The sequence below is a fragment of the Chamaea fasciata genome, unplaced genomic scaffold (assembly GCF_029207755.1).
Source record: "Chamaea fasciata isolate MVZ Bird 193981 ecotype frontalis unplaced genomic scaffold, bChaFas1.0.hap1 SCAF_22, whole genome shotgun sequence".
NCBI lineage: Eukaryota > Metazoa > Chordata > Aves > Passeriformes > Sylviidae > Chamaea > Chamaea fasciata.
The window spans coordinates 3,271,309-3,297,680 of NW_027094107.1; the positions used below are offsets into that span (position 1 = coordinate 3,271,309).

At 52.9% G+C, this 26,372-nt stretch overlaps 1 protein-coding gene across 8 annotated transcripts; it reads right to left on the reverse strand.

Moving 5' to 3' along the window:
* Window positions 1–217: 217 nt before the first annotated feature.
* Window positions 218–26,166, reverse strand: LOC136300338 (H(+)/Cl(-) exchange transporter 5). Of its 8 annotated transcripts, none has more exons than XM_066202666.1 (13): window positions 26,001–26,166; window positions 16,004–16,153; window positions 10,455–10,606; window positions 9,300–9,399; window positions 7,763–7,947; window positions 7,172–7,294; window positions 6,537–6,743; window positions 6,167–6,247; window positions 4,974–5,516; window positions 4,176–4,362; window positions 2,662–3,060; window positions 947–1,163; window positions 218–592 (listed from the first exon to the last, which is right to left on the reverse strand). In XM_066202666.1, exons 1-13 carry the CDS (start codon window positions 26,134–26,136, stop codon window positions 502–504), a joined length of 2,571 nt encoding a protein of 856 aa, XP_066058763.1. In that variant the 5' UTR covers window positions 26,137–26,166; the 3' UTR covers window positions 218–501. The 8 variants fall into 8 exon arrangements, with proteins under 8 accessions (XP_066058763.1, XP_066058762.1, XP_066058765.1 ...); XM_066202665.1 differs by lacking the exon at window positions 26,001–26,166 and adding an exon at window positions 25,967–25,989; XM_066202668.1 differs by lacking the exon at window positions 26,001–26,166 and adding an exon at window positions 25,899–25,914.
* Window positions 26,167–26,372: the final 206 nt, after the last annotated feature.

A 26,372-nucleotide genomic window follows, 5' to 3' on the forward strand; every position in this document is an offset into this window, starting at 1 on the left:
GTCTCTCCTATTTTGACTTCCCAAGGTTGTGAGTTTTTCCAAGTGGACAACTGGGAATACACCACCCTGAGCCCAGCCCTGTCCCTCTGCCACCACCTAAATACTGTGTACAAAACCATCCTGCTCTTTCCACACCTCTGGAAGTGCACAAACACCTTGGCTTTTCCTCCCCATGTTCATAACAGCAGTTCCAACAAAAGAAGAGAAGGAAATACAATTCTCTAACATTCTGTTTTTACTCCTTCATGGAATCTTTCCAATGCAACTTCACAAAAGCAACGTAAATAAAGTCTCTTTTTTTTTTTTTCTTCTAAAAAGAAGATCATGTTCCACAGATTCCATAGTGCAATTGGTTATCTGGTAGGAAAAAAAAAATTTCTTCAGCTCTATGGAGGAAAATGCTGGAAACAGTTCCACGGTCTCAATAAAAATAGGAAAGTCTACCCAGGATGGGCTAGAAAGTTCCAGGTATGTGGGACACACAATCCCTGCAGTCCGCTTCTAGTTGAAAAGGATGGAATCGGGGTCCTGGTTGGCCATCTGTGCAATGTGCTTCAGTACGTCCTTTTTGGTAATGATCCCCAGCAGCTTCCTGGAAAATGAAAAACGTTTTTAATGCACCAACACAATCAGAAGGAACCCTGGCAGGACCACTTGAGCCCCTTGCAGGTGCTGAAGAGTCTTTTGAGATTGAAAGTGACACCCCACAGAAAGTATTGCACCCTCTGAGGGTGGTAAAACACTTAAACAGGCTCCCAGAGCAGCTGTGACTGCCCCATCCCTGGAAGTGTCCCAGGCCATGTTGGACAGGGCTTGGAGCTGGGCTGTCACAAGTGCCTTTGCCAGGCAAGAACTGCTGCAGTATCCAGCCCCAGATGGATCCCAGCGCTGTCCCCACTGCCCTGGGAGCAGAGGAGGTTCTGACCCCAGGCCCCAGGGCTCTTACCCGTTGTGAGTGACCAGGCACTGGCGTAATCCTAGCTTGCGGAAAATGTCCACCACGATCTCCATGGGCGTCTCGTCCGTCACCGTGAAGGGACTGAGGTCCAGGATGCTCCTGAGTTTCAGCACAGACGGGGAGCTCGGAGGCAGGGGGGGACAGTAGTCAGTGAAACAAATAATTGAGGTGCTCACAATCCCATCCTGCTTCTTCCGGGCATTTTCTGGAAAGAGAAATATTTGGTTCAATATCAGCACTCCTTTCCTCTTCCAAACAGAAGAGCATTCCTGTTCCTCAGCTGACATTTAATGGCCTTAGAAGTCCTTTCCTTCCCTTTGCCAGAGCTGTTCCCACCCAAGGAGGTGTGATGGGTTTTCAGCCTTTCTTCTAAAGGAACCACGGAGTCATTAAGGTTGGAAAAGACCTTTATGACTATGAAGTCCAACCATCAACCAGCACCACCACCATGGTCACCACTAACCCATGTCCTCCAGTGCCACATCCACGCATTTTTTGAACATTTCCAGGGATGGTGACTCCAGGGCAGCCCATGCCAGGGCTGGACAACCCTCTCCATGAAAAAAATTGCCCCAATATCCAACCTAAACCTCCCCTGGGCACAGCTTCAGGTCCTGTCCTGTCCCTCATTACCTGGGAGAACTTACAAGATCCCCAAAGTTCCACTGCACGGGCGGGATCAGCACATCAGCTTTGCCCAAGGCCAAGGCAAAGCACCTCATTGTACTCTAGCCAGGTAAATATAAGTTCTGGAGAACTTTTAACTTCACAGTTTTTAGAGGAGGTAAATAAAAGGCTTTGTACGTTTATGAGTCACTGATTTGGGTCCCATGTGGAGCAGTTAAAGGCCTATTTTTAAGCACTCAACAACTGGCACAGGCTCCATGGGCGTCATCAGGGTCAGGAATGGAAAACAAGTCAAGTACTGGCCATCCCTCAGATCTTCACAACAGTGCACACACAGGAACTGTGGGTACCTGCCACACTGCAATCTGCTATCAGCATTCCAAGGCTTCCTGGGAAGAAGCAGGTCTGGCAGCCCAAACACCAGGCTGGATATTCAGAATACTTTTGAATATTTGGGATATTTGATCATGAAAATCCAAATCGATCCTGTCACTGTGCACAGCTTGGGGATGGGACGACTCTTATTGAATCCCTGGAGATTCCAAGGAACCCAAGTGCAGAAACTCACGGTGGAACCACAGAAGGCAGGCAATGCAGATAATATCCTGATGCACTTGTTCCTGTATTTTATTCCATACGATCCCAATATTGGCAACCAGTGACAGGGCAAGAGGACACAGCCTCAAGCTGTGCCAGGAGAGGTTCAGGTCAGACGTCAGCAGGAATTTCTTCACAGGAAACCTTAATAACATTGGAAGGGGCTGCCCAGGGAGGTTTAGAGCCCTCATCCCTGGAGGCATCCAAGGAAGGCCTGGAGGTGGCAGTCAGTGCTCTGGGATAGGGACAAAGCGGGGATCGGACACAAGTTGGACTCGATCCTGGACGGCTTTTCCAACCTAAATGATCTTGTGACAAGCCACCCTGTTCTTCACATCCAAGGCTAGCAGAGCCCACCCACACTGCTCAGGGATTCACCAGCTGGCCCAGCCACCAGCAGCAGGAGTGTGTGACCTCCTCAGGTCAGTGACAGCTGGCATTAACGACAGCACCTTCCCCTGGCCAGTGCTGCCTCTTACCGATGGAAATGATGAGGTCTCTCCTGAGGACAAACCCCACCAGGCGCTGGGACGCCCGGGACACCACCACGGGGTAGCCGCTGTAGGTGGTGCTGGTGACGATGGTCTCCACATCCTCCACGGTCATGGTGTCCTGCGTGATGACCGTCAGGGGAGGGTCGTTCTTGCGCGGCCGCATCACGTCCATGGCCCGCGTCTTGTGCGAGAACTCCTCCTTGGCCTCCAGGAAGGGGTACCCGTTCAGGCGGATGTGGGCGTCGTAAATCCCCTCCCGGCCGATGGCATCGGCCACCCACTTGCTGGTCATGGCTGCTGCCATCAGGGGCACAATGTACTCCAGCCCCCCGGTGAGCTCGAACATGATGACCACCAGCGACACGGTCATCCGGGTCACCCCCCCTGCCAACACAGCACGGCTCGGGTCACTCTGGGATTGTGTCACACCAGCCCCCACCTCCAGAGAAGCGTGGTGCCAGCACAGTTGGACCGCCCCATTCAGCAGTGCCAAACGTGATCAGAACAGCACTGGAACCTCTGTCCCTGCCACAGCACGAGGCCCTGGCATGGAGCTCAAGGTCTCTGTGTGGTTTCGTCTTGGCATGTTTTGATTACGCTTTTGAGATTCAAGTCCCAAAGCTACTCCCAAATATTTCACAAGAGTTTTGTTTCAATACCCACTCCCCAAAAGGGGCTCAGACCCTTCAGTGCTGCCCAGCAGCAAACAGAACCACTAAAGAAGTCAAAGTGCCTTTATCTTCCATCAGTTACATGCAAACAATCCCAGAAGGGTCTGGGTTTGAAGGAACCTTCAAGTCTATCTCATTCCAACCCCTGTCATGGGCAAGGACACCTTCCACTAGATTGGGTTGCTCAAAGAAGGTGTATTCTCTCTAAAATGGCCGAAGATGGGGTTTGGTGGCATGTTTTCAGAGGAGAGCTTCTCTTGATAAAGTAGTCCCTTAGGAGTTAAATGTATTCCATGGATGAGGGACTGGGAATTGTGAAAGTGAAGTTCAGTCACATGAACCCGGTCTCTCCAACTCAGCCAAGAGGAAGGAGCACCAAAAAACAGAGCACTTAAAAGCAGAATTGCATCACAAGATTTAAGGCCAGAACAGGAAGTGAAATGAATTAAAACCCCCCAGGAAAATTCAAGTCCCTGGGCAGCCTCAACTGTTCTGGCTCCCACTCAGGAGCTCCCCACTGCTCCTGCCATGGCCAGCACCAGGCTGGAGATGGCAAAACAACACCACCAGGATGAGGAACACATGACAAGTTCTATTACAGCATTTCCTGGGGTTCCTGAGGTGACCGCCAGCTCTGATGGCCAGTGGTTCTTCAGCCACAGAATCACTACAGGGTGGAATGAGATCATCTTTAAGGTCCCTGCCAACCCAAACCATTCCGTGGTTCAATGATTAGGGCTGAGAAAGACCTCTAAGCTCAGGGAGTCCAACCAGTCACCCACCACAGCACCTCTTCACGTGGCCAAGCAAGGCCCAGCCGCAGCTTACCCAGGCAGGCGGCGGCGCCCACCATGGCGTAGAGGCCAGGGGTGATGCAGTCGGCGCCCTGGCTGCACCAGCCGCTGAAGATGGCCCAGTCGTGGTGGTAGAAGGCCAACTGCTCCACGGCCACCCCCAGCAGCCGGCCCGCGATGGCGCCCACGGCCATGCTGGGGATGAAGAGCCCCGAGGGCACCTGTGGGAACACGGGCAGTGAGCAGCAGAGCCCAGCGACTGCACAGAGGAGTGGTGGAACCTCAAACCACAGTGAGGCAGAGGCTTTGCTGGAGCTCAGCTGGAAGGGACATTTCCAAAGTCATCTAGTCCAACTCCCCTGCGATGAGCAGGGACAAAAAAACTGTCCATCAGCTCCATGCACTGCAGGAAAGCTCACACCCGGGAACTACGCCTGCAGCTCCAGAGGGTACACCAAACAACTTGGAAACACTCTGCGCAAGGAATAGCTCCAAAGCATTTGCAAATTAAGACACCGACTGCTTTGCAATTAGCTCTTTCATCTAAATCACATATTTATCAAAAAAGCTTGAGGCAGGACAATTTAGGTGCATTCTGTGTCTGGAAAACGGGATGTGGAGCCTTGAAGCACCAGTTTTGTGACTGCATTAGTGCCCACACTCAGGCTGGGAGGTTTCCACTGCCCTCAGGTCCAAGCAGCAGGACAAACAACTGCAGTCTGTCCCCTTCTGACAGAGCCTGGGGGAACACGTCTGCTTAGGGAGGAAATAAAACTCTAAGGGTCCTGAAAAGTGTGGGAAGAATATGAGCTCCCTTACAGGCAACTCTCACCTTCATGCCAAAGGTGAAGATGGTGATGAAGACCTTCATGATGAGGGCCAGTGCCAGCTGCCACATGGCCGTGTACACGCCGGGGCCAGCGGCGCGGTCAGGCAGATCATCCCCCTTGGTGCTGTTGAAATCGTTCACGTACTCGCAGAGCTTGGACGAGTCCAAAATCCCACAGTCGTTGAAGAGCTCCGAGATGAGCTCGCTGGTGCTCATCCTGGTGTACTCGTTGGGGAAGGCCAGGATGGCCGTGATGGCCGTCACCACGAACACCTCCAGCACCGGGTACTTGCCCAGCCGCATCGTCTTGCGCCGCCTGCACCAGGCGATGTTGCTGCGGATGAAGAAAGCTCCCCAGAGCCCACCAAATATGCCCAGCAGGATGAAGGGCACCAGCTCCAGCAGATGCCACGGCATGTGGAACTCCACGTAGAAGAGCACGAGGCGGCTGTTGCCGAAGGGGTTGATGGAGCGCAGGGTGAAGGCAGCGACCAGCGCGGCGAAGAAGGAGCGCCAGAGGGTCTTCAGAGGGAAGTAGTAACTCACCTGAAGGGGAGAACAAAACACATTGGGTCACTTGAACACTTAGCACAACCCCACTGCAGGGAGTAAAGCCAGGACAGGCATCCATGAGCACTGGCTCATTCCCTGCTCTCCAGCCAAGCACCCCAGGCTTGCTCTGGAGCTCCACTTCAGTGAGGACTTCAGGGGGTGGGATGGGCCCTGGCCTGCAGCACGTGCATGTGCCCTTAGTGATCCCTGGAGCGACTCACTTGGGTAATAAAACCTGTTACTCATCAGCCATGAGCTGAATTCAGAGAATTTTGTGGCTCTGCAAGGTCCAAAGTACCAAACAGCAGTGCCTGCCACCAACTATAGCTCAGCTGAGCAAATCCATCGCTGCCTTCCTCTGAAATCCATCCTGGTACTCCCCTAAGCTAAACTGCAATGGTCCTTTCACATCCAGATCAACAGATTAAGGATTAGGTGGTCCTTGGGAAGAAAAGAGGATTGATAAACCAGAGAAGTTTGTGCCCAGGTACCCTGGGACACAGCTGTCAGGAGAGTGGACAAGGGAAAAGGGCCTCAAGCTGTGCCAGGGGACGGTCAGGTTGGACATCAGGAAGAATTTCTCCAGGGGCTGTGTTTCTAACCCACAGGGTAAAGTCTGCACTAAAGCAACATTCCAAGGTTACCTCCTCCAGGCTGAAGAGCACTCCTCCGATGGGAGCTCCAAAAGCCACAGACACACCAGCGGCAGCAGCTGCTGACAGCACCTGAGAGACAGACAGAGGCAGTCAGACTTCTCAGCCCTCCCAACCACCCACCACCTTTTGTGGTTTGTCTTCACTTAAATTCGCACAATGTTTATCTACAGCACAGTCAGCTAGGCCTGACCTGCTTTAAGACAGCAGGGAAAAGGTGGAGTGAGCCAATTTCCTAAGAGGGAGCTCCAAAAAAATCAGTGTTAGCATAATAGAACCACTCACCCCAAAACAGAACCACTCACCCTCAGCCCCAGAGCCCCAAGCCCACCTGACCTCCTCAGGCTGGTGTCCCACGTACCTCCCTGCGCTTGGCCTCGTTCTTGCGGTACTTGGTGAAGAGGTGGCACAGGATGTTCCCACAGCAGCAGGCCACGTGGACCAGGGGCCCCTCCTTGCCCAGGCTCAGCCCCGAGGACACAGCCAGCACCAGGGTGATGGTTTTGATGACCAGCGTCCACTTGCCCAGGTAGCCTCTAATGATGAAACCACTTAAGATAGTTTTGATCTGGAAGTCAAGCACACAAAGCTCTACAGGCTTTCATTCAAGCCCTGGTCAGAGCTCCTGATTTACTGGGTGTTCCCAATCCTGCCCTTCCCTACAGCTTTCAAGAGTTCCCCTGAGCTATCAAAAGTGAGAGTCCATAAAAACATCTCTACACACAAAGGCAGGAGCAGCCACCTGAGGCCTTCCCTCAGGGCCACTATCCCTGCTGGAGGAATACCTAAGCAGTGCCTCCTGCAGCAATGCCAAAACATCTGATTTTTCAAGGGACTGCATGGAGACTTTAGTATTAGACATGTTTCAAATACCTTGGAAAAACACCTATGCATGAAGCCATTATCTAAAGTGAAATATATTATTCCATAACATACATGTGTAAATTCTGGGTGGGATCCCTACCTGAAAAACAACCCACTCTCATTCTCACTCACCTCTGGGATCCCTGAGCCACAGGCATAGGGAGCAAAGCCCTTCACCAGGAGCACAGCAAGGAGGGAGAACATCAAGGCCCAGATAACATACATGAAGTAGTTGAGGATATATGCAAAGGCCCCCTGAAACACAGGAAATTGCCAAAATCAGACGGTTTCAACTGAAACCACATCAGACCTGGGCACTGAAGCGAGCATGGGGAATCAGCAGGTCATCCCAGAGTTATCAGCTAAAAATGGAGATCTGCCCTTAGTGAGGTTTCAAGGCAGGTTCCATTCGCTGGGTTACCAATCGTGGCACTCCCCCAGAACATTCATGGGCAGAATACTCCCCCAAGAGCCCATCCTGGACACACCAGTGGCACATTGCACCTGTAAATGTGGCAGTGTTTTGCCTCCCCACATCTCCTCCAAGGACAACACCCACAAAACCTTTGACACAAAGGGGTTTATTGACACCCCGGTAAGACCCCAACAATGAACCACTGAACCACCCAGAGCTTGGACTCCTGGCATCCACATCACCCCAGGATGATACAGGCTGGACAAACAGGGAATTCAGGAGCAAAAGCAGTTCCAGGCACACATCACCTCTCCATGGCCAAGGATCAGCTGGGACCAGCTCTTCCACTCGGGACACTTGTCCCTGTCGGTAAAGGTGGTGTTGGATTTCCAGCAGCAGTGCTCGTGGTTGAACCAGAACCCTGCCAAACACACCCCTTCCTTCAGATCCGTCATCCAGTGGGCAGAGATGTCGATCAGACCTGCCAAGGAACCTGGTTTAAAGGGGAAAACAAGCAAAATAATTTAAAGAGCAGACTCAAACACCTGAAGGTCACAGTCCACCCCACCAATTTTTGACTCACCTCCCAACACATAGAGCAGAGTGGTACAACTGCCTACAACTCACTTTTATTCTAGGGAGAGCTAAATGAGAGGATTTGCCCAATTTTGAATAATTTCAATACATTTGAAATCTTGGAAAGAGCAGGAAACAGAGCATGGCTGATGATGTTTCAAAGCTGAATGTGGTCAAACCCCGCCCCCTGCATCACCAGCAATTAATTCTTCTCAGTAACTGTTTGTTAAATACAGCACAGCAGCAGTGGGAGGGCAGAGAGGGATGTCCCACATTCCTGGGGGACTCAGACAAAATGTGTCACCAGGATTCAGGAGCTGCAAAAACAACAGCAACACTGCGACAGGAATAACTCTTATTTTGGAGAAAACATTTCCAACCCTAACTTAAAAAAAGAAAAATAAAGGAGGGGAAAGTTACAACTGTGCCAAGTAAAACTAGGCAAAGCAGAGCCAGCACAGAAAAGAAGTCAGGGTTTAAGTGGAATCTTCAAGTCACTTTTGTTAATAACTCCTTCAATCCCAAAACCCCCACACCAAGGCAGAGGCCAGGGAACTCTGATCCATAGGAGCAAGTGGCAGCACAAGCCCCAGAGGCTGCAATAAACATTCAGCAAATCCCCTAGTTAATGACCAACTGGCCAGCAGCCCTCCTGGGTAAACATTAACACAAGATTTCTCTCCATCCCTTGTGACAGATGCTTGCTGCTTCCTATCGGGAAGATTTGCATCCAAGTGATTTATTCCTGCTGCCCTGGGGCCAAAGTTTGTTTCTAAGTAATATAAAAGGTCTCAGCCAGCTGAATTGTGAAAGACACCTGATTTCCAAGCAACACCTCTCCCTTTTTATATCTAAGTATAGAAGGAAAAACCCCCCAAAATAAGAAACTCTTGCTGGCAGCTCCTGGCATAAACCCCTTCAGTACCCATGAGGAGCATTTGGCACAGAAAATCCCAGCATTTTGATCAGCTCTGCTTTAAATGAACTTTTTTTATTATTTATTTCAGAGTTCTATGCCAGCAGCAGACCCAGAGTAGTGTCCAGAACACCTCTGAGCCTCAGTTTTGTATTTTGGTTTTGCACAAACACATTCTCAAAGCACTTAAAAATAATTCCCTGTGTATTTACAAGGCAGCAGCAGAGCCCTTGGTGTCAGCACAAGTCCTCACTCCAAAATCCTGCTGCTCCAAGGATCTGCCAGGCCTTGAGGAGGAATGGATCCTGATGCTGCAGTGCAGGAATTAGTTCTACCTGGAGGTTTGCTCTCACCTGCCAACAAACCAATGAGGAGCATCAACAGCCAGCCAGAGAAGGCATCGCTCACACTGTGCAGCAGTGCCCAGGTGGACTCTTTGCTTCTGTTGGTGATCTGGGAAACAGTTTGAAAAAAGAAACAAAAATCCATGAGGACTCTGATCCGCTGTGGTGTAAATGCTCTAAAACTGCTTGGTGACTCTGACTCTGCTTTGATGGGGGAGAGCAAAAGCATCCGGCAGTGACTGCTCCAACAGCTGGTGCAGCTCTGGGTGTGGGTAGGAGAATGGATCAAGGATCATGGAATCCCAGAATGGGTTAGGTGGGAAGGGACCCTAAAGATCCCCCAGTAGCACACCCTGACACGGGCAGGGACAGCTTCCACTATCCCAGGTTGCTCCAAGCCCTGTCCAACCCGGCCTGGAACACTTGCAGGGATAGGGCAGCCACAGCTTCTCCAGGCAACCTGCACTTGAGTCCCAAGGATACAGACATGAAGGGGTCACAGACTTAATGCCAGCAGGCAGGAATGGTCCGCTGGGAAGCAGGCACTGGTGGCACTGGGAAGTGGGATTCAGCCCTGTCCCAGATGCCCAGGATGGCTGAGGCCTGTCAGTCTCACTGCTCCTGACAGGCAGACAAAGGGTGACAGAAGAACCATTGTGTGCCTGGCTGCCTCTCCCAAGGGAAATGTTCCAGTTCACCACTGTTATTCCCTGTGACAAAGCAAGGCAGGAGCAGGCTGGGGGCATGGGTATTTCAGCTAAAGCCCCCCTTGCATTCTGAGCAGATTCCTTTAATTGCAGAGTGGTGAAGTCCTGGGAAGGAATTCTGGAAGAATCGAACTCAGTCTTCTCAACAAACAAACAAAAAAATCCAACAGAAAGAGCACCATTCACCAGTGCAAATGTGAGAGCAGAAAATCAGGCTGGTTCTGTGCTCCAAACCCCCATTTGGAATAAATCAAAACCTTCAGAAGAGATGCAGCAACTAATAAACTGCAGTATGTTGGATTTAGTACTGCTTTTCCTCAAACTGAACTCTCAGCTCCCATCCTAAGGGCAATCCCTCCATCCCAGGGGTCTCTAGGAAGTGCCTCCCTACCCCAGAAAGAGTCACATGTTAATTTTCCTGCACACAGAGCCAGCGAGGAAGAGGAGGAATTTTTACCTCCCTGTGCCTGTCTCGATCCCTGGACTTCTCTCGCACCCAGTCTATCGTGTTAAAATCTTCATAGGTGCCCACACCAGGAAGAGGCTCCTCCAGGAAATCCATCATGGTGCTCGTGCCATTCATCCCTCCTCCATTACATGAGGAAAAGCCTGGTGGGGGAGGAAGGGGGAAAATTGAGCATTTCTTAGTTTCTCCTTTTTATAAAAAACCAAAGCTCATTTAGGAGGAAAACCACAGGTTTGAGTGGAAATAAAGAGCTACTGAGGTGTTCCCTGAGCTGAGTACCACAGGCGTATGTTCCTAGGTGATCTATGCCAGGTACACCCTCCCCAGCTTCAGCAGATCACCTGGAGATGGGGCTGTTCCTGGAAACGACTGTTCAGAGCAAAGTAAATCATGACCAGCATCTAGATGGTGCCTTTTCCCGAAATCCAGGACTTGTCATGAGGATATTTTGCCATTTAAGGCAAGCAGATGGGAGAGGAGAAAAGGAATATTTAGAACTTCCAACAGAGCTGAAGGGTATCCCAGGTGGATCTGGCAAGGATCAGAGCAGGATGGGCAGGAAGGCATGGATGGGAGCAGGGAAACAGGGAAAGCAAAGCATCCAATGGGGCCTGGAAAGCAGAAAGTGGTAGCAAATGGGGGCTTGGGAAAACACCCAACTGTGACTTGCAGCCTCCCTCACGTGAGAACTCAGCCAAACCACTGGGCCTCCTGTTTAACCTGCTCCAACACATGGAAAAGGATGCTTAGCTTGGGTGTACATTCCCAAAATTCTGGTTCTGGAAGACACTGAGTGCTTGCAGTCATTCAGAGGGAAAAACAGAAGAGCAAAACTCAAAATCCAGTCGAAACTGGAACGTGGGGGAAAGAGGAGAGTTAAAACTCCCAGACAGAAGGATAATGGTTGATACTTGAGCATATTTAGCTTGCAGATATCACGGGGGCAAAGGTGTCTCCAAATGGGAAAAATAAGGAATTCAGAGAGCTGCCCTCAGCCCCATCATCTGAAACAAGAAGGGAAAAGAGCTGTGAAATCTTCCCAAGCCCATCTCCCAGATAGCCACAGCTGCAGGAAAACAAGATGAGTCATGTACAGAACTGACAACCACCACAAAATAACCCACTTAAAACAGCTCCTTGCTTCACTTGGGACAAAAAAAAAAAAAAAAATTGGAGTTCTGCAGAACTCTTCCAAATGCTGAGTGCACAGGCTGTGAGCCCCAACTGCACTGGGAGGAAAATGGAGCACACTTTCCGTAAGGAATCCCTGGTTTTAACAGCATTTTTGAGACCAGAAGCTTGGAAATGCAAAATTAGTATCAAGGCTTCCAGAGATTTCCCCACTGAAATACCCACAGGAAATCCTAGATGCTGCTCTCTAAATCTGATGGACCAGAATCTCCTTGAAAAAAACCTCCTGACAACGTGAGCAAAGGGAGAACATGGAACACTGAAGTGCCTGGAACTCCTCCTGCCACCTGGCTGGTGCTGCTCCAAGGACATGAGAGCCACCTGGCAGAGGTATCCAGGGGACAAAGAGGCCTCATCCTGAACAAGTCCCACCTGCAGCCCAGAGCAGGGGCTGGGCTTGTTCCCACAGGAATGACCATCTCCCCCCAAAGCACCCCAATCATCCCTGTCTCTGTGCTGCACACAGCAGGCTCTCTCTGGCCATTTGCTTTTGGTTTGTTTTTTGTTTTGTTTTGTTTTTTTGCCTATCTACCAAAATCTTTCCTAAAGATGAAAGAGACAGCTATCCTAAAGAAAAGTCTTAATGAAGAAGAGTTAACCAAGCTAACAAAACACCCTGAAAAGCATTTTCTGCAAGAAGATGAGATCAGGCACATTCCATGCTCACTCTCCTGGAATAACTGTCCAGACCATCGACTTTGAGCCGTCCTGGGAACACTCTCCCAGCTCAAAGCTTGTCCTGGAGCACCAGGAACCAGACCCTGAGGCACAAAGCAAGCACAGAGCTGCAGTGATAGAGGAGCTGCAAGTCCTGGTACCCTCAGCAAGACCCTGATGGCACCTGCAGCATCCCTCAGGCACAGCCCCTGTGATCCCATCCCGTCCACGGCCCCAGTGAGCCCACGGGCAGACGGGATGGGCTGATCCCGCTCCAGACCAGGCAGGTGCAGCTTGGAGCCTGATCCTGCTCTCCAGGATCCCTGCCCAGCCCAGCCTGCCCTCCTACAGCACCAGGATTTCTATTCCCAAAGGAGAATATCAAGGTCTCCAGACACACACAATTGTTCATTTGACACATGATAATGAGAAAACATCTCTATATTTTTTTCAGGGGTAATCCAGAACTATGAAATGGCTGACAGCTATAAATTATTTATAAAGATCATATTTCCTGCCTCAGCTTGCTGCAAATCAAGGATCCTAGGATTCCCAGATAGGAATAAAGGAGGAAAACAAGCTCTGTGATGCCCTGCCAAAACACAACCAAGACGATTGCACAGATCTCCTTGTTTGTAACATCCAGATCCCCAAATCAGAGACAGTGAGTGAAAAGTGACCCTATGACAGCTCACTTCAAACAGAGATTTCTCAGTGTTTTGATCACTCCCCAGAAGGGGTTAATTCGTGCTCCACTTCAGACCCTGCCGGGCTTAGGAGAACCAGGCTGCACTGGGGGAATTCCAGGCTCTGCCATGTGCCACCCCACAAAGCCACAGCATTTGCTGACTGTCCTGCCAGCAGCCGGGGGACACCACAGCGCCTGGAGAGCTCTGACACTGCTCCACTGCTCCAGCAAATCCCAGAAACGCAGGGGGTCCCCGGGGCCAGTGAACAAACAACCATTACACAGCAGAAATCCCACAGCCCACCCAGCCTGATGCAGCACCCTCATCCCGGCTCCAGAGCCGCTGCCCCACAGCGTGCACAGACACACGGCCACATTCCCCTTGGCTCACATCTCCTTTTCCTTCCTGGAAGGGTCTCCTCACCCTGCCTCAGCCACTCCCCATCCCGCAGAAGCAGCTCCGGGGGTCTGTCCGTGCCACGGCCGGGCTCAGGAGGACACTGCCGGGGCTCACAGAGGCACTTTGTGCATCCTCCTCCTCCTCGGCCGGGGCCGATCCCGCAGCGGCGCTGCGCCCTCCCCGCTCCTCTCGTGGCGTCACCGGCACCGTCACCAGGGCCAGGGCCAGCCCCTGCACGGCCGGGGACACGGCCACCAGGGCCAGGGCCAGCCCCTGCACGGCCGGGGACACGGCCACCAGGGCCAGGGCCAGCCCCTGCACGGCCGGGGACACGGCCACCAGGGCCAGGGCCAGCCCCTGCACGGCCGGGGACACGGCCACCAGGGCCAGGGCCAGCCCCTGCACGGCCGGGGACACGGCCACCAGGGCCAGCCCCTGCACGGCCGGGGACACGGCCACCAGGGCCAGGGCCAGCCCCTGCACGGCCGGGGACACGGCCACCAGGGCCAGGGCCAGCCCCTGCACGGCCGGGGACACGGCCACCAGGGCCAGCCCCTGCACGGCCGGGGACACGGCCACCAGGGCCAGGGCCAGCCCCTGCACGGCCGGGGACACGGCCACCAGGGCCAGGGCCAGCCCCTGCACGGCCGGGGACACGGCCACCAGGGCCAGCCCTGCCCCCAGTTCTGCTTCACCCGACAGCCCGGCCCCAAAGATCCACCGAAGGCAACCCTTAACCACGGAGGGACATTCAGACACGAGCACTGAGCTCACCACCTCCCACACGGGATGCTCCTGGCACCCCAGCCTGGGACACTCCCTGTTCTGCAGCCCATTCCCAAAACTCTGCCCCAAGTCACGATGCAGCACAGGAAAACACATTTATCAACAGCCTCCTGACAGCAGTGGGTCAGTCACTGATGCACTGACAGACAAACCCCTTTCTTAACCCACCCAGCTGAAAAACTCCCAGGAATGCTCTTTGCTCACTGTCTTTCCAGCAGGCAGGCACTGGATTTTCCTTTTGTCCTCTGGGCACAGTCAGACTTCAAAGGCTCTCACAACAGAGCCCCACGAGCAGCCTTTATCTCGCCTTTATTCAATGCACACAGAGCTCAAAGCGACTGGTGATTAAGTTCCTCGGGCTCCAATTTGCTGGTGATAACTTGTCATTCAAGCATTGTCTGGGAGGCTGAAACTCTGCACACTCCCCACGTTGACTTTGGTCTCACTGATAAAAGCTCCCAGGTTCTGTCTGAGGTCAAGGAGGAAGGTGGGTGAAGAAAGCAAGGGAGACGAGCAAGCTCAAGGCTCCCACTTCAATTTTTAATTTAATTTTCGATTTAAGATGGAGACTAACTTGCTGCTAAAAACCTGTTTGTGCTCATAAGCACCAGGAATCATTCAGGTTAAACCGAGCACTCAGACCTCTGATCATGGAGTCACCAACGGCTTTGGGTTGAAAGGGACTTAAAGTACATCCCATTCCACCCCTGCCATGGGCAGGGACATCTTCCACTGTCCCAGGCTGCTCCAAGCCCCAGTGTCCAACCTGGCCTTGGGCACTTCCAGAGTCCAGGGGCAGCAACAGATTCCCTGGACACCCTGTGCCAGGACCTCCCCACCCCTATGGGGAACACTTTTCTTCTTAAATCTAACCTCAATCTTCCCTCTCTCAGTTCAAACCCATCTTTGTCACTACCTGCCTCAACTCCTGCCTTTAGGGCACAAAGAGAAAAAAATCTTTACTAATGCCACAGAAAAAAGGAGACCTTCCACCACTGAAATACTTCTGAGTCTTCCTCTGAAAGGAGGAGAGAACCTTGGCCATCACCTCCCAGCTGGGCGCCCACAGCTTCAGGTTTCACACCTGGCACCCCAACATCTGCCAGAAAACATCCAAAGCCAGCAGGGGAAATTCACAGGGAGAACTGAAACTGGCATTTGGACAAGGAGCTCCTCCCCCTTCAGAATTTCCTCTTTTACTTCAGTGTCACCTCCCCATAGGACCTGAGCACCCTGTCAACAGAGAGAGCCTCGTCCAGGGGAAACACTCCTTAAGAGTTCAGCAGATGCATATGGATTCATCCCTTCTCCATGAATTTCACTGCTCAGACTCGAGGAGGAGGAACACACCCTCTGGCCAGACAAGGGGCGGCAGGGGAAGCACCAAATCCTCTGTGCTGCCACAAGGAGAGATTCTCTCCACGATGGGAAACCTCCAAAATGACAGAGAAGCAAGTAGTAAAGGGAGGGGAAAGTCTGTACTCATATCACAACCCTCAGGAATGGCTCAGTGCTGCAGTTCCACGGCACTCGCATCCCTCCCTCCTGCTACTGCCAGCTCTTCTCCACAGCAGCTACTTTGGAAAACTCCAGGGAGGGCTCTCCTGAAGCCAGAGGATACGCTCCAGGTCACAGCCCAGGAGCAACAGAGACAGGGATGCATTCCAGCACGGAATCCTGCAAACTCTTCACCCTGGTGTCAGGAAACACCAGACCCAACCCGGGCAGAGGCCAGCAGGACCCACACAGCAAATATTCCCATGAAATCCTACCCAAGCCATCAGGAGAAACAGAAAGGGGAGAGTTCATGGGTGTTACCTCCCATCTCCCTGTCAAGTGGCGGGTCATCGTCTGCCATGGAGAAATCCACAGATGCCCCGGCTATTTCCAGCATATCCTCATCGCTGGTGGCGCTCTGGAAGCTCCCCCGACGGTAGCCCTTCTGATCCATGGCCAGAGCTTCCAAACCTGTGAGCAAAGGGAAGCTTTTTAAAGCACAAGCAGGAAAGCTCATTTTCCAACCCAACTGGACTGACATTTGACCCTGGAGACCCAGAGGCTGCACTGCTCATCCCACGGGAAGGCTGGATGCAGTGATGTCACCTAAAGTTCAGGCTGGAATTCCAGTGTTAGCCAGGGCAAGAGCCATTCCAATGTATTTATTAAATAACCTCCACACGTGCTCTCAACAGGTTTGCAAAGATTTTTTTTTGGATCCCACCAATCTCAAGGAGCTGCCCATGCTAAACCATGACATGAGACCCATTGTCTCTCCTCTTTTCCAGGACAGCAAAGGAACTACAAAAGCACAAGCTCTGAAAACATAATAATGAACTAAACTGGGGGAAAAAAAAGTCAGATATGAGCCTCAAAAACAACTCTTGCCACATGCAAGTGGGAATCTTTGCATCTCCATGAGAAGACAGAACCACAGAATCACTTCAGTCAGAAAAGACCTCCAAGACCATCAAGTCCAAACTGTGCCAAATCCCCACCTTGTCCCCATCCCAGAGCACTGAGTGCCACCTCCAGGACTTCCTTGGACGCCTCCAGGGATGGGGACTCCAAACCTCCCTGGGCAGCCCCCTCCAATGTTAGCAAGCTTTCCTGTGAAGAAACTCCTCGTGGTGTCCAATGTGAACCTCCCCAGGCACAGCTTGAGGCTGCCCTGGTCCTGCTGGCCACACTGTTCTTGGTCCAGGCCAGGCTGCCTACCTGGACTCACTGCTGGCCATGTGCACTTTGCTCTTGCAAACGCTGATTTTCTTCCAGAGAATTAAGAAAGAAACCAACTACACAGCTCAGATCTATTCCAGGAAGGGAAAACGCCAGCCAGCACTTCCCAACAGGCTGAATTACACACTCTGCAGAAAACACTTCCCATTACAGGGAAAAATCACCACAGCACACACAAAAAGCCTTGGCACTGCACAGGGTGCTCTCCGCTGAGCCTTGCACTGCAGAACACCATGTTCCTTAACTTTTAGGCTGTGTTTTCTCACTAAACTGCTGCAGAAGATCCTGCAAAAGAGGGAGCCGAGGAGAGCTGGGTGCTTGGGAAGGCACACGAGCAGATGCACACCCTGGGAGCACACAGACAGTGTGGCTCGGACAGCCGAGGGCAGGAGAAACCCTGGAATTCAAAGTTAGTATTTGCCAGCTAACAATGAAAATAATTCAATGGCATTGAAGTGCTGTGATGCTGTTCCAGTGAACTGCTTCCAGGAAGCACGGCGGATCCAGCTCCCAGCCCGGGAGGCAGCCATGCAGCCTGGCAGAGAATTAAAGGCTCATTTGCAGCATAACATGGTTTTACAGGGATTTTCCAATAAGACTCAACGTGTGTAAATGTGTGGGAAATGGGGTTAACATATCTCTGTATTTGTAGAATCCCAGAATGGTTGGGGTGGGAGGGATCCTAAAGTCCATCCCATTCTATCCCCTGCCATGGGCAGGGACACCTTTCACCACCCCAGGTTGATCCAAGCCTCAATGCCCAACCCTTGGACACTGCCAGGGACCCAGGGGCAGCCACAGCTTCTCTGGGTACCTGTGCCAGGCCTTCCCCACCTTCACAGGGAAGAATTTCTCCCGGTATTCCATCTAAACCTCTCTGCTTTTCACAGAAAGCAGCAGTTCCTGCAGCACTGGCAGCCACAGTTCCTGCTGGAGGAGCAAAAACCAGAGTAACGACACCTCCTGCTCCCCTCAATCCCTCCCTGAGCTGGTTCTCATTTACAGCTTTAAAACCCAAAACCACGGCAGCAAACACAGCACCTTCCAGCCACAGCAGGGGCCAGGGAACACTTGGCAGCTCAAGAAGGACACACGGGAAGATAACTCCACGCTCACTTCTGCTGTCAGCTCGAGACAAAGGTTTAAGACACTTTTTCTTACCAAAACACTCCCTCTACAGGTGAGCAATGCTTTCTCAGGCACAAGGAAGAAAACGAAATAAAAAATAGACTGTTTTCATGCTTATCTGGTTGTTCATTTACCCCAATTCTCCATCGGGTGACATCTGCCTCTTTGCACAGGCCCTGGCACTGCCAGAACCTCCGGAGCACTCGTACATACCCCAGGGCTGCCGGAGTCCCCAGTGCCCGTGTGACACCATCCTCCTCCAGCTGCTCCCATCCATCTCCTCCACCCTTCTACTCCGTCCTGGTGCTCCCCATGGCAGTCAGAGAAAGGGAAGCAACAAAGCAGAACTGGGCAGGGTCCCCATGACGCCGCCTGGAAGTGACTCAGTGACAGCGCTGGCAGCAGGAAGCCGGAGCCTCGCTGCTGTCTTGCTGGGATGCTCAGCCCTCACTGCCATTTCTAACCCAAAAATCAAGCATTCCAAGGTTTTCTCCTCGTTCCAGGCTTCAGTGTCACCCAGCAGATGGGCTCCCTCAGCCTCACTTAACACCTGTCCTAGTGACACTGTAGCAGCAGGGGATGGGACCGAGACTCCGAGAGCTCCAGCACCACCACGCTCGGAGGGGCCCCTCCAGCACACAGGCTAGAGGATTTCCCAGTCAGAGCATGGAAAAAGCTCCCACAACATTTTTTGCTCCCTGCCAGAGGAGAGGCTCGACCCCAGCTCCAGCAGCACCACATGGACATCACACCAGGAGAACCGCACGAGGAGCAGGCAGCAATCCCAACCAGCCACCTCTGGAGCCATTCCCGCTGTGTGAAGGAGCCAGCTTACCAGCTGGTGGCTGTTTCCTCTGGGAAGCCAAAAACCTGGATCACAAGACTGGGGGTTCTTTAAAGATTAGCAAATCTAAACTGAGCTTTGACAATTCAGGGCTCTCCTTCCTACCCAGTCCCATGTGGTTCTCAGGCACATCCCTTCCCACAAGTACCAGACCCACTGGCATACAAACTAGGAAAAAACTGCAGAATAAGCCAACTGTAACAGAAGGGAAGGGAAGGGGAAAGGGAAGGGGAAGGGGAAGGGGAAGGGGAAGGGGAAGGGAAAGGGAAAGGGGAAGGGGAAGGGGAAGGGGAAGGGGAAGGGGAAGGGGAAGGGGAAGGGGAAGGGAAAGGGAAAGGGAAAGGGAAAGGGAAAGGGAAAGGGAAAGGGAAAGGGAAAGGGAAAGGGAAAGGGAAAGGGAAAGGGAAAGGGAAAGGGAAAGGGAAAGGGAAAGGGAAAGGGAAAGGGAAAGGGAAAGGGAAAGGGAAAGGGAAAGGGAAAGGGAAAGGGAAAGGGAAAGGGAAAGGGAAAGGGAAAGGGAAAGGGAAAGGGAAAGGGAAAGGGAAAGGGAAAGGGAAAGGGAAAGGGAAAGGGAAAGGGAAAGGGAAAGGGAAAGGGAAAGGGAAAGGGAAAGGGAAAGGGAAAGGGAAAGGGAAAGGGAAAGGGAAAGGGAAAGGGAAAGGGAAAGGGAAAGGGAAAGGGAGCAGAAGAAAATGTAGCATTTGGCTGTTGGGTCAACACTCCTGGTGCCTGCCTGGGAGCCAGCAGAGCCAGGCTTTCATAGTCCTGGGATGACTTGGGTTGGAAGGGACCTTAAAGCCCATCCCACCCCTGCCATGGGCAGGGACACCTTCCACTATTCCAGGTTGCTCCAAGCTCCATCCAACCTGACCTTGGACACTTCCAGGAACAGAGAGCCCACAACCTCTCTGGGCAACATCATCACTCTACAGGCTCCTGCCAACACTAAAAAACCCACACATTTCTCATCCTGAGCAGAGGAAGGGATTCCATGAGGGCGAAACTCCACCTATGTGTGAACTGAGACAGCTGGTTTGGATTTTGTTGTATTCCACCTCGAGACATGGAACCTTCTGCAGGAGGAGCTGAACTGAGAAGCCTCACACACAGTTGTGCTGCCAAATCCATACTCCCAGGAGGGGCCAGCCCTGTGTCCCCATGCTGTGACAAAAGAGCCAATGATTTGCTGCAGGCAGTTCCAAGACAATGTTATTTTTCCAAGCCATTCTCTCCTCCAATTCCCTGTGCTGTCTGAAGTGACCACAATCAGCCCCAGCTTTGGGTAGAGAGGAAACTGCACCAAATTTCCAAGGGCCTGGAGTGACAGGACAAGGGGGAATGGCTTCACCTCATCAGAGGACAGGGTTAGATGGGATATTTGGAAGGAATTCCTCCCTGTGACAGTAGGAAGGCCCCAGCACAGGTTGCCCAGAGAAGCTTGAAATATTCAAGGCCACGTTGGACAGGGCTTGGAGCAGCCTGGATAGTGGGAAGAGTCCCTCCCCATTGCAGTAGATGGTCTTCAAGGGCTCTTCCAGCCCAAACCATCCCAGGATTCTATGGCAGCTCCATTCCCAGGGTGACCACGGAGGATGCCGGTGCTCCCCCAGTGCAGGAGCAGGATCCTGGAGAAGCTGTGCTGGCCCTGGCACAAGGCTGACCTCTCCAGGCAGCCTCTTGCCCACGGCAGCTGCTCCAGCACAGGCAAACACATCCCGGGAATGCTGCCTGTGCCGGGCCAGGGCTGTCCAGCCACGCCAGCCTGAACAATAGGAGGTCTGAGAGAAACGAGGAATTCTACAACACAGGCTGAACACAAAGACTTGCATTGTTTCAGGGCTTGTTTGGGGCTCTTTTCCTGTTCTCTGACACACACTCACACGGGCCCTGGGAGCCAATATTGCAGATTGCTCTGACGTCTCTCCAGCAAGGCAACAGGGGCTGTCACACGTCACCAGTCATGGCAGAGAGCAGCAGATGAATCCTGTGACAGTTTGGGTTTCCGAGGCACTTGGGCTCACAGGGTGTTGTGGGATTCGCTGCCATCCCGGGATGCACAGACACGCAGAGCCCTCGTCCTTCCATCCACACCAGGACCACCTCTTCTGGAATAATCCACCATTCCATAGAGCTTCTGCCCCTCAGTCCAGGACACTGGAATACTCAAACAGAGGCAAAGAGCAACACCTATGCCAAAACCACCCTAACAACTACTCCGGACCAAGGTGAGTGCACAGACGTGCCCAAAGGCACTGCCAGCGCTGTTCAGAACCAGCAGCAGTCCTCCAAAAGTCAAAATAAACGTTGTTTAACACAAATCCAGCTGAGCTGGGAGCACTGGTACATCACAACTCAGAATTAAGAACGTCTTGGTTACTTACTCACAGTTCTCTGCCCCACCCATTCATTTCACTGCAAAACCTCTTTTTTTTTTCCTCTTAAACTTTCCATCATTACCATTTTAGCTCTCACTTGAAAAGCCACAATCTCAAGCTCATCCACATCTTCCTAGGAGTTTCTCCACAACTACTTCCAGCTTCCTTTCCTTTTTGCTTAATGTTTTGACTAAAACCAGCTCAACATGAAAACGCCCAAGACCAAATTTACAAGTACTTTGTGACCAGTTGAGGGTGATTGCTACTAGACTCTAAACTGTATTTTCCAGACTAAATCCAGTTATTTAGAGCAGTTTCCATACTCTGCCACAACAACAGCTTCTCCACCATTCCTAGCCTCTTTGGGAATCCAGGATGTTGTCACAGCTCCATGCAGGAGGAGCTTTCATACCTGTGTGGCTGGTAAGAGATGACTCCCAGGTGTCCGTGGGCAGCCTGGGTCAGCAAACCCTGCACACCACCCACCAGCTGTCAGCCAGGCACAGGAGGAGTGTGACTGACACATGACCCAGAGGGAAACAGCCAGAACAAACAGGGGGGATTTCATCGTGGAGCACCCGGGACAGGGTCCCCAGGGTGCAGCCCACAGCTCATCCCAGTTCACAGCAGAGTGAGGAAACAGCCCCAGCACATCTGCCACAAAAGCAACTGGAAAATGGCCTAGATGCAGATGAGAAGATGTTAATACCTAGAGCCACAGAATTCCAGAATGACAGGGGTCGGAAGTGACCTGAAAATTCATCTCCCTGCCACGGGCAGGGACACCTCACACTGTCCCAGGTTCCTCCAAGCCCTGTCCAACCTGGCCTTGGACACTTCCAGGGATGGGGCAGCCACAGCTGCTCTGTGCAACAAGGAAGAGAATTCTCTGCTTCCCACGTAAGTAAGTTACTGGTTTGTGAGTTTGTTCTGTAGTATTTTGTAAGCTCATTTCCACTCTCCAGGTTATAAATGTCTCTGCTGGAGTCACACACTATCCATTCACCACCACAGAGGATCCACACCTTTGGATCACATCCCTTATAATTATCCCATTCTTCCCATATCTGCTATGTTTAGTTATTTTCCTGGAATTCAAAAGGAAAAAGGATCTGTTGTTACAGATCTAACAGAGAAAGCTGATGTCCAAAACTGCGCCAGACAAAAAAAAAAGAAGCCAAATAACCACTGATAAAACACCATCTTGCATCAAACCCCACCTCTTTTTTCCCCATTTTTCTTTCTCCCTTAATTGTTTTAAGGACTGTAATGGCTACAAAAGCAAAACTTCAACAGATATTTCCAATTATATTTTACAGTCCAGTTTAGTGTCACGCTTGCATCAAGTCCCAGCTGAAAACCTGTCACTCCACGCTTTGTGAATGCCCAGCTGGATGTCTTCCCCCAGAACACCTTCCCCTTTTGGTGTTCTTTTTAAGAGACATTTCTCAGCACACCCCAAAATCCAAACAGCACCACATGGAACCAGGTCCAGACTCATTCTGATGAGAATTAAGCTCTGCCTCTTGCTCAGCAAGGTAGAAAATCCCCACAGTACAGAAATATGGGCTACAACAGGTTTAACAGGGGATTTTCAGGCACAAAGAGAACACAAAACACCCAACTTGCACAAAATCCTAGGAGAGAACAGCCTGGGAAAGCCTCCCTGAGGCGAGGGAAAGGGTCAGGGGAGGAGAGCCAGAGCCCAGGCCACGACTGCTGCTGAGCCTCTGAGGAGCCACTGGGATGACCTGGAGCTGCTGCCAAGTGCAGTGGGAATTGCACACAGAGAGCTGAGCACACCAGGTACCTTTCCAAGCCTTCCCTCTCCACAAAATCCATCCCAGCTGCTCAGCTCAGCACACGACATGCAGATGATTTTATATATTTTTATAAAACCGCAGGATTTCATTCCACTCACAGGCACCTCCTTGACCTGAACTATAAACTCTCCTTCCTTGCCGATGGTTAAGGAACCAAGAGAAGTTCCTGAAGAAGGAAGGAATAAAGGCAGCCCTTTGGAAGTGCTGGATCACAGCCCAATAGCTCTGAACCCCACAGCACTGAGGCAGAACAGGCTGGCACAACAACACGGCCAGTGCAGCACTGGAGTCACTCCCCAGGCTCATTGAATTTCCAGGGATGGTTCCAACCTCCTCCCAAAGCACGACACACATTCCAGCCTCACCTTCCCCCCGGCAACAGCGCAAACTGGGACGTTTTTGGGTCCAAATATTCTGGAGGAAAAGCCATGAAGAGGAAGAGGGACTATTAAGAAGAAAATCAGGGATATGATGGAAATATCCCACCCAAAAATGCCATCAGTTGCTCTGTCAGACCAAAGTGCTCAGCTAGGCTAGCTCCTTTCCCCAAACTCCAGGGACAATTGTAGCATCCTTGTTCCAACTAAAACACGTATTCATCCACAGAGAGCAAGGAATGGTGGCTTAAACTGCCAGAGGGCAAGGTTATGTGTGATACTGGGGAGAAAATCCTCTCTGTGAGGGTGAGGAGGCCCTGGCAGAGCGTGCCCAGGGAAGCTGTGGCTGCCTCTGGATCCCTGGAAGTGTCCAAGGCCAGGATGGATGGGGCTTGGAGCAGCCTGGAGTCCCTGTCTCTGGCAGGGGCTGGGACTGGAGGGGCTTGGAGGTGTCTTCCAAGCCAAAGCATTCCATGACCTACAAAACCAGGGCTCACGGCACGTGCACGTGGGCTGTGCTGCAGCACCACGGGTGGGTTGTTATCCCAGAGGGAACAATTAAAGGCCTGATGCACAGAACCACTCCCACTCACGCTGTCACCCCTGCACTCACATCTGAATCCAAGCTGCTGGACAAACTTGCTGGATGAGTCCGTGACCAGACCATGGCAAGGTCTGTCAGCGCCAGCCCTCACCTGCCTGGGCAGCCCAGGGCTGCAGACATCCTGGCCAGCTCCCAGAACACCCAAGGGACGTGGGATACTGCAGGGATGAACTCTGGGTGAGCACGCTCCAGGTGAGAAATTTGGAGGTCAACTCGCCTTCCTTTCCTAGCAGCCACATCCAGCTGGAGACACAGCTGGTGCCACCCTGCACAACAAGGAGGGAAGAAGAAAACGAGGGAGCACAGAGGGAAAGAAATCCTCTGGGATTTGGGGGGAGGGGGGGTGAAGGTAGATGCAAGTCACAGGAGCACAAATCTAAATCTCAAAAGGTATTTTGGTGCGGCCAACTGTGAGGTCAAACCCCCCAGCCCATTTCCTGCTCCATGCACAGGGTGGGGGCCATTCCCGAGGGGCAGCCCAGCACAGCCAGAAGATGATTTGGCTGCTGCATCCCAAAGAATTAAAAACAATTCTCTATTCTACACAAGCACCACCCATGCAGCAAGTGAAAACAAAAACAATCCTGTTTTTGAGTCCTTGTGGGAATAAAGGGAGTCAGAAGAGCAGCAGTGTCTGCTAGCCATGTCCCCACAGCCTCGTAGGTGCTTCCAGTCTTCTCCCACAGACCCCTGAGCCTGGAACAGAAGCACCAACACCTGGAAAACTGCAAAGTGTGCATTCCACAAACACCTGTTCTGAACAGATGTAAAAAGCTGAATCATTCATTTCATTCTGGCTGCAAAAACCTGAGGAACAAGCTCCAAGATTGAGGAAGGCTTTAAAGCCTGGACAAGCCAAAGCTCAGAGCACCCAGAGGCTGGGAACACAGAGTATCACAGGATTCCCAAATTCCAGCTGCTCTGTTTGTCACTCCTTCTATTCCTGGAGGCTCCTTCAGAGGGGAGTTTTCCTTGAGCACCCAAACAGACCCAGAGGGACACCAGCTCCACCCTGTGCACTGCAGCCGGGACAGACAGGAGGGAATCCCATCTCATTCTCTGCCCCCAACACCGGCATTCCCCCACAGGGAGGTCAGCAACCATTCCAGAGGGTCATTTCTCCATCCAACAAGTTCAAGCGGTACCTTCTGCCAGCTGCTCCTGCCACCACTCTGGCACCTCCTGGAGCTGCTGGATGACAAAGAGGGTTTCATGCAAGGAAGCCCAGCCGGGACACAGGGCCCTTCCCAGGCTGAGCTGTGCGCAGGGACAGCGCTGCACCTGGAGCAGGGGGGCTGCTGGCACTTCACACAGGGGACTCACGGAGTGACAGATGGGTTTGGAGTGGGAGGGACCTCAAAGCCCCCATCTTCTCCCACCCCCTGCCATGGCAGGGACACCTCCCACTGTCCCAGGCTGCTCCAAGCCCCAGTGTCCAACCTGGCCCAGGACACTGCCAGGGATCCAGGGGCAGCCACAGCTGCTCTGGGCACCCTGTGCCAGGGCCTGCCCGCCCTCCCAGGGAACAATTCCTGGCCCAGTACCCCATCCAGCCCTGCCCGGTGGCAGTGGGAAGTCACTGACTCCTGCCAGCCACCGGCACGTCCCTGCCCGACGCGGGGCTGCAGAAGCCCCGGGTTCCGCCATGGCTCCGAGCTCCCACCACCATCTCCTGCGAGGCTCCCGGCGCGGCGGCCCCGCTGCTCCCCGCCAGGGCCCAGGCTACGGCCGCGCACACCGGGGGGGAAGAGGCCGCGCTGCCGCCCTCTGAGCGCCCCCCGGCTCTGCCCCGGCCTTGTCCCCGCGGCCCGGCCCCGCTCCCGCACCTCTGTCCCGCTGTCCCCGGCCCCGCTCCCGCACCTCTGTCCCGCTGTCCCCGGCCCCGCTCCCGCACCTCTGTCCCGCTGTCCCCGGCCCCGTTCCCGCACCTCTGTCCCGCTGTCCCCGGCCCGGCCCGTCCCGGGCCCGGCGCCCGCGGCCCCTCCGGCGGCTCCTCCGGCGGGGCGGGCGGAAGGGGCGGGGGCACAAGGGGGCGTGACCCACAGAGGCCACGCCCCCCCGCATTCGGCGGACGGCGCCGGCGCCATCTTGGATGAGGGCACCGCGTTCTTAAAGCGGCAGCGCCTCGTTCTATACGGCCGGGACAGCGGCACAGGGACCGCGTCCTGTCCTGTCCTGTCCTGTCCTGTCCTGTCCTGTCCTGTCCTGTCCTGTCCTGTCCTGTCCTGTCCTGTCCTGTCCTGTCCTGTCCTGTCCTGTCCTGTCCGGTCCCGTCCCGTCCCGTCCCGTCCCGTCCCGTC